At 34.9% G+C, this 8,710-nt stretch overlaps 1 protein-coding gene across 1 annotated transcript; it reads left to right on the forward strand.

Annotated features, from left to right (window-relative positions):
• Nucleotides 1-1,184: 1,184 nt before the first annotated feature.
• Nucleotides 1,185-4,642, forward strand: LOTGIDRAFT_175462 (hypothetical protein; the record flags this gene model as incomplete). Its single annotated transcript, XM_009056681.1, has 3 exons — nucleotides 1,185-1,213; nucleotides 2,478-2,529; nucleotides 4,376-4,642. 3 exons carry the CDS (start codon nucleotides 1,185-1,187, stop codon nucleotides 4,640-4,642), a joined length of 348 nt encoding a protein of 115 aa, XP_009054929.1.
• Between the last annotated feature and the right edge of the window lie 4,068 nt (nucleotides 4,643-8,710).

Below are 8,710 nucleotides of genomic sequence, written 5' to 3' on the forward strand. Positions count from 1 at the left end.
TATAAATTAAGCATTACGGACTAAGGATTAAGGATTAAAACGTCTTGGGCTGTTTGGCCTTCCATAAATATGGGGCTAATGATGCTTTTTCTATATAGAGTGGTCCGGACTAAGCCCTTATAGTTTCCACCCTCTAATCTTGTGGGAAGAGTAATGAATAAATTGTTACTGAGAAAATAGAAATGACCTTGATAATGATACCTTTTTGGGCTTCTAAAATTTGGTTTTCTTTTGTATTTTATAATTCTATTTCTTTTTCTATTAGGTTGCCCAGACAGAGATCTGTGAACTTTAATCTGCAATAAGTTAAATCCGACATCAACTAAAAATGATTACAATGAACGTCGTGGTTGTACCAAAACAAAACCTTACATATTATGTTCTTCTACACAATGTTCAAAGACAAATAATACGTTTTGTACTGGTATGAATGATAAATGTGCAGACAAAATTAGACTGGAAGAGTAGAAAGGTATTTGTTGAGGGTCTTGTTGAAACGGAAATGGAAAAATCGCGAACCCAGTTGTTTTACCATTTGATGACAAGTGAAGGACACAAACCTGTTTACAAAGATAATTGTTTCACTCCTTAAAGATTTGACCACTGGTGTAATACTGTTGAAGCTGCAACAGAAAATGGCGGGATACCAACGAAAAAGACACCACTAAGGTACAGCAATCTATGCAAACGTTTCTTGACAAACTACCCGAGGTAGAACTAATCATATTTCACACTTTTTTTTATATCCTGAAGAAGGAAAACTGAAATAAATTGCACCTGAACGCAAAAAACCATATGACAAGTCTAAATCAAAACTGAAACAATAAAGATGTAGATAAACATACGACGATGCAAAAACAGATAAAAATGATATCACAGAAACCACCATAAAATGGCGACAAAGAAGTGATAAAAGAAAAACTCAGATCAGTCAAAACCAGACATATTTGTGAGAAAACATTCGATCATAATAAGCATTAATAAAAATTTACCTTCCATAATGTTTTCTCATTTATAATAAATTAATTAGTACAAACATTAGTGCCTCTTGGCAACATAAGTGTACCAATAATTAAAACAAATTATGGTCATATCCCAAAAATACCCCTAGATAGCCTGAAGGACAGTTTTGTGCACATTTAGTACATTGAAACTTGAATAGGTGGCAGTTTAGACAATTCAAGATGGCAGCCCCCATTATGCTGAAACCGGGGTGAGTATTTCTCATTTTCATTCAACTGATATTTTTTCCTGCAATAGTTTTTTCGCACTTTGACACATAGTGTGTTTGCCACATAAATCATAGAGTACATGGATGACAATAATACTTACTTTTATTGCAAACTTTGAGGCAATTATGGTAAAATCATGTCATTTTTGTAAGATACACGAATGTTGCCAACAGACTGTCAAGAATATGTGTTGTCCCTAAATATTTTGATGTATTTCGTCTCTTTTTCATGAGTTTGTATGTCCTAAAATCCAGTGATTGCTATATTTGGTTTACTTCCAGATACTGAGGTGTGTTTTTGAGGTTGATTTGTTTGAAGATGTCGCACCTGTGAACCTACATCCCAGGGTTTCTCATTCTATGAGAGACAATCCCAATTCCACACGCCTTGACCGACATAATCATTGGCCAATGCAATCGGACTCAAAATTTGCCCAGAGATGTAAAATGACTGGTTGCACATGATAGATTTGGTTAATTTACTCTTAGAACTGTTCATAAAAAAGTTTTGGAGAGAAAAATCGAAAAAAAAAACGTCCCAGGCACTAAAGGGCTTATAATTTTAACTGAATACAGGAACCGATATTCGGGCATTACTTTCACTTTATTTTTCACACCCATTAAGGCTTGCTGTCTGAGACTATAAAATTTAAGAACAGTCGAATATCGGAAAACCACTAAAAATAGTAAAATTTAAAATAGGCAGAAGTATCATCGAAGACTAAAATTGTCGCGTTCCCTGGTAATGCCAAGAGCTTGGCTTTTTCTCATTGTGTATTTTATTAAGACGACGGAAAGGTTGATGGAAGTCCTGATGTTCGTCGTGAGTGTTTGTGTACAATCAAATATACGGGTAATACTACCAACCTTAAAATCCACCTGGATAAATATTCTGAAACACGCCCTTAGGACTTTCCTGGTCTCGCGCAACCTACGATGGACCATTTTTTTCGCAATCTGAGCACGACCAGCTGTTTATCATTGGAGTGCATTGTAAAAGAAACTGCCTTTTATTACAGTTGAATCGGAGTTATTCCGTCACCTTCTTCGTGTCTCAGAACCTAGATAGTATGTGTCAAGTCGTAAGACTTTTCGTCAAACTATCATTCGAAAGATTCATGACGACATCAGGCTCAAGGTAAAGAGTGAGCAGGATTATATCTGTGATAACGGATTGTTGATGTCACTTTATGAACACGAATGTTGTTCTTCAAACTCGACAATTACCCGGATTTTATTAATTTAGTTGTGAAGAAAGGTCTGAAGGAGAGTATTATGGTATCAAGACCTTTGTGGGGGTACGTAATAAAACACTTAGTTTTAGTAGAATTGCTACAGACGTGTGATTGAACATTGGAATGATGTAAATTGACGCTATCAGTGTCCCTGATACACACACAAAATTTAGACCTTTTTACAATCCCTTTAATAGTTTTTATCAAAGACAATTATTTTTACTTACAGATGCCTTACACAGTAAAGAGTCCAAATACTCAACCGATAATTTCTTATCTAATTAATTCAAAATTCTGGGTCGAGATAATAACTACAGATTTATCAACCTGGTCTCGCGTCGGTAATGCAGGTTAGGGGCTGACATTGAAAAAGTGTTTAGTCTCTTAAACCAAGGTCTATTTGCTGCATGCTGTTAAAAATAAATAATAAGAGCAGGTTAATGCTGCTATCCTGGCAAGATTTCCCTCATTGCGCACTACATGGTGTTTGCCCAAACAGGTGCAAAAATTAATACGTTTAATTCTATTCACATTGTTTATATGTCCACTTAACAGAGGTTATTAAAGGAATACTTCCTCTTGGAATGAACTAAAAAGAAAAATTCTTAAACTCGGTGAATAAGAGTTTATAATCATTAGGTAACTTGTCTGGTGTCGTAACTATACTGCATAATCTGATAAATCCAGAAAACTACCTTATAAGTTATAGCTACTACAAGATACACAAAATATTAAATATAATATTACTTTTATGAAAAATTACTTAGTTTTATGGTTTAATTGATTCTGTTTGTATACTGTAGACAGACACCATTAATGAATATATACTCTTATTGACCAAGTTTGAGAACTTTTTTTGTTGGTATCACTTTAAACACGTGGTTATGTCATATGAAATGAGTTGCCTTGGCAAGGGGAATTTTTAGTCTGCCAACATACGAAACTATCCCATTATTCATTTCCTACTTCATAGACGAAACTTAGTGAAATTGTTTATTTTTGTCCAGGGATTGTTTATTATTGCCCAGGGATAATTGAAAATTATTGACCATGTTTTTGAAAATGCCTTCAATATTTAGCTAGTAAACACTCTTTAAATCACTATTCTGAACAGATTTGTAAGAAACTTGATGAAATTATATATTATAACCCAAGGATATCAAAAAATAAAGTTTTTGCCCGTGTTCTTTAAAACTCATTCAATTTTTAACTTCCAGAAAGCACAGTTCTCGATTAATGATCGTTCGTGTCAACCTCTCAAACTACTTGTCTGCCATTACAATTGTGGAACGTATATGTTGTCACCCATGTTCGTTGGTCTGTGGGTCTATCCACAATTGGCAATTGCTCGTAAACACTCTACAGGGCACAATTCTTCACTGATTTGGACCAAACTTATAGAAATGATTTATTATCTCCCAAAGAAAATCAAACGACTCAAAAATATTTAATATAAATTATTGCCCTTGCTCTTCAAAACACGTTTGACTTTTAGCTGTAAACAATCTACAAGGTATTTTGAAAAAACCTGCTGAAATCATTTATTATCACCCATGGCGCAACCGTACTGAAAAAAATCTTAAAATATTTAGTATGTGTTGTAGCCCTTGTTCTTCAAAACCCGTTCCATTTTTAGTTTGAACCCTATTGAGAATCCAAAAGTATTAATATTTGAGTTATAGCCCTTGTCCTTCGTAACCTATTTGAATTTAAGGTCATAAACACTTAAGGTACGATTCTTGAAATTCTAATGAAATAACAATCTTTCAAGAGAGAATTTCGTTAATTAAAACAATGCTATGATATATAAACTTTTTTTCTGCTAAATGTTTTCTTTCCAACAAAGCTTTCAGTATATTACTTTGCCTGGCAAGCTATCTTACTCATTTCACCCAATTTCTCTTTTCAGATCTCCAATCCTGGTAGCCTATGCCCCCCAATTATCCCACCAGAGATCGAATACGAAGATGAGGCCGAGATTACTATGATTGATCAAAGTTTAGATATAGAAGATGCCAATGACTTAGATTTTGTTCCTGACACTGAAAGTGAGTCGGACAGTGAATATGATCAAGACCCATCAGATGAGCAACCACTTGCCACTGATTTTGAGGACATTGAATCTTTCAGTGTACCAGAAAATGCTGCAGATGAAAGACAAATTCCTTGTGTTTGAATCCTGTGATGTAAATTTGTTTAGGAAATGCCAGAAAACAGGATGTGCGGCAGAGGTTTTAGAGTTTAAAAGGACGGTGGTAGGGCCTAGGCTGATAGTGAGCACAAAATGTACTGCTGGTTGAAAATACACTTGGTCATCATAACCTACTTTAGAAAGAGTGAGAGTTGATAACCTGCTTTTGTTTGTAGCCACCTTGTTAATACCTATGCCAGACTTCAAGATATTTCTGCATATCTGAAATTACCAATCCTTTGTCAGAGCCAGTTCTACGCCCTGCAGAAGCGTTATCTTTTCCCAGTAATAAATGAAACATGGATGTCAGGTCAGTTAGGTGTTGTGATTGGGTTGAGCAGGGAGGACAAGGTTGTTCTATCTGGTGATGGCCGTTGTAACAGTCCGGGCCACTGTGCAAAGTATGGGACGTACACTCTCATGGATGTGGATTTAGGATATTTAGTTGATTTTGCTGTTCTCCAACAAGGCTGATCCCCGGGTGAAAAATTCCAATGCCATGGAACCTATGGGGCTAATACAGTGTTTGTCTAATATGAAGAAATGGAATATTGACGTCAACATCCTCACCACAGACGACACAAAACTATTCGAAAAATTATTCGGGTTGACTACCCTGAGATTACACACCAATTTGACCTATGGCATTTTTGCAAAAGTATTGTAAAAAAAAAATTGAACGGCATGTGGCAAGAAAACAACCCTTGCCCCTCTCCTTGAATGGTTACAGTCCATAAGTAACCACTTCTGGTGGTGTGCAGTCATGTCAAGGCAATGTACATGCTCTTAAAAAGAAGTGGGAATCACCTTTATCACACTGCCAACATCCATTTTTGGAAGGATAAACAACTATCTCACGCCTGTAAGCACCCTCACTAGAAGAAGATGATATATACACTTTCATGCCATGGTTATTAATTGATAGTAATTCAATTTGTAGTGAAAGGGTTGTGAAGTCCAGGATGCTGACAAGAGATTTTACTACTAACAAGAACATCTGTATTATGCGGGATCCTAATTAATTATAAGCATACGCTGTTGACAATCGAACTCCCTCTGAAGAATGTTACAAACATGTAATATTTCATTTTGAATGATTCATGTTTGAAATTTTCTTAACGATTAAGTGGTTTGCTCTGCGATATATTTGTCAATTTATTTTTTTTAACTTTCTGCTTTTGCCTAATCAATTTCCGTAAATCGTGGTGTTGTTCCAGATTATAAATATTCATCAGAATATATTTTAATTTTTGTGCTTTCGGCTTGGTTCCAGCTTAGTCGTTTCGACTTTGGTTTTATCTTTTTGGTACAGGTTAGAGAAAATTCAATTTCACTTTTACCATCGTCCTCTTTATCTCCACTCAGATATATTTCGTCCTCTGCACTTACTGAAGGTGTTTCTCACATGTCCAACATTAATCCATAATTAGCTAAATTACAAGAAAATTACCAGCAGAATTCCAATTAGTGACCGATCAAGAAAGGTCAAAGTCTTATTTTGTTTATCCAGACTGTACATACATGTACATGTTTTATGATTGGTTTAAATTCCAATAAATAATGATATGATTAAGAAAACATGACGATTCATTAGAAATACCAATTAATCAAATAGTTTGCTTAATTTGACACTAAAAAAAATGAGGAAACTCATCTTTAAGCAATCGAATCTTCAAGGTATTCTGGGTAAATACAACCGTATTGAACGACAATACATATACCACCAGCATTAGCAGGTTCTTACACTGAAAAATCTAATGCACAGAAAATCAGAGCGCATATTGTGGCCACTGGCAGCTCTTTAAATATTCTTAATTGCTAACGAAAACCAAAGATTAGATAAGCAAGATTATGGTGTTACCTTGGTCTAGAATTTGTATTAACAGAATTGTCATTCAGTTTATTAAATGTTACTTCTTTTTTAGACCAATTTGTGGCGACGACGCTATCCTCAAAGTAGAGGATCAAAAATTGGCAGATTGTTATGGTGGTTTTGGAAGATTGACCAGAGAGAAAAAATGGGAGATGAAATTTTAACCATGTAAGTATTCATAATGAATCCAGTGATTTTCGGGACCCATACGAAACTAGGAATGCTTCTTGCATAGAAGTAACACACACGAACGTAGTTTATGGCGTTTACATGGGCTTATACTTAATATACGGTACTAAATTACAAGTTTAAATATCCCTTTTACACCCATTCTTGCTAAAATTGGTAAAACCCTTGACAGTTAACCATAATAAAAAGAGACACACATACCTTTCACTATTTAATAAAGGATTAATTAGATGGCTGAATTAAATAGACTTGACTTAAAGCAAAAATGAAATCTAATCTCCTCCCGGATGGTGTTTAAAGTGTGGTATCAGTTACAAAACTGGGTGGGTTTCTACCCAATTCCAGTATTGATGAATTTGAAAAGTAATACTGAACGTAAATATTGTGTTCCCCCTGTCGACAAGCATGATGAATCCATACAAAGAAAGAGACCAACTGACAAAGGATCTTCAATTATCGTTTGAGCAGGGCCAGACGATTTGTTGTTGCAACCTAAACTTTGCATCAGATAAGTTTGCAATATCATCTGCAAACATAAGATTAGGAAATTCTTCTGATATATATACCCTTGCAGTCGTCATGTGCAATTCGTCAAACTGATTTATGTACAGCATACACCCCTGTCTCATACCCCTGGTTCATTCGAACAAATCGCTTATACCATAGGGTGTCAATGCACATGATTTAGATTTATAATACATGTTTCGAATAACTTTGATAAATTTGCAATGGACCCCATCTTTAATCAGAGTATTCCAAAGGTTAGCGTGAGTTATTGAATAAAATGCTGTAGCAAAATCTACAAAAACAAACAGTATATTCTGCCACCCTTTTTAGACAGATACTTGCTAATAATACCTTGTAATGAAAATATGTTATCCGCAGTTGAATAGCCATGTCTAAAACCTGCTTAGGATTCGTGCAGTAGTTGATTTTGATCACACCATATAGTTAACCTATTATTTAACACCTTAGTGAATATTTTACTTATAACAGATAAGAGGTAGATGCCCCTATAGTTTGAGACAGTTTTTCGGGATCCCTTTTTGTGCACGGGGCAAATTAAGGCTTTACACCACTCAGTGGGGAAAACACCATTATCAAAAATAAGGTTAAAGAGATCGCCAAATACTGGTATTATTAACTGACTAGATTCCTTGATCAATTCTAATGTTATTCCACAAATTCCTGGCGCTTTACCAGATTTCACGGACACATTTCGTAATTCTATGTTCTGTAATATAGGATTTCAATTGTTCGGGTTCATTTTGTTCACATACATCACAAAGTTCATCGTGGTCAATTGATTCTGTATTGGGATTACCACTGGGATCTAAAAGACTCTTAAAGTGGGAAAACCATTCACCAGCATTTATATTTGCGGTCATACATTTATCATTCAAAAGTGATTTTACATTATTCCAGAAATCAACCGGAGACTCTAGTTTATTAGTTAAATCAGATCTGACTTTATTACAATATAGTTTCTTTGGTTTTCACACACTGCTTTAAATGACAATCTTGATGGTTTATAAAGCTCTAGGTCAATTTTGGACGAAAATTATTTAATAATTTGTTTTTATAATTTTTAGTAGTTTCACATAAATATTTGATAAACGAGTCTCATTGTTCAGCGTTCCAGATGTATTTTTGGTGGTTTGATAATGGTTCGGGGTGATCGTTAGGTATATCATGTGACGAGAAGGCTTTTATACAACACTGTATAGGCATATGGTCTGATTCATCTATATCTTAAGACACAAAAATCACTGATATGTGTAAATAGGCAATCATATAGTCTACAACACTGAGCCCATTGTGTGTTTGACAGGTTAACATACCATCCTGATCTCCAGGGAATCGACCATTTAAAATATGTATATTGAATATTTTACATAAGGTTGTTAGGGTTACACCGAATTTATTGGTTTCTGAGTCGAGGTTATTCCTAGTTTCGTCGAATGAATCTGATGGGTATATATCTTCCGTTG

The sequence above is a fragment of the Lottia gigantea genome (genome assembly GCF_000327385.1).
Source record: "Lottia gigantea unplaced genomic scaffold LOTGIsca_284, whole genome shotgun sequence".
NCBI lineage: Eukaryota > Metazoa > Mollusca > Gastropoda > Lottiidae > Lottia > Lottia gigantea.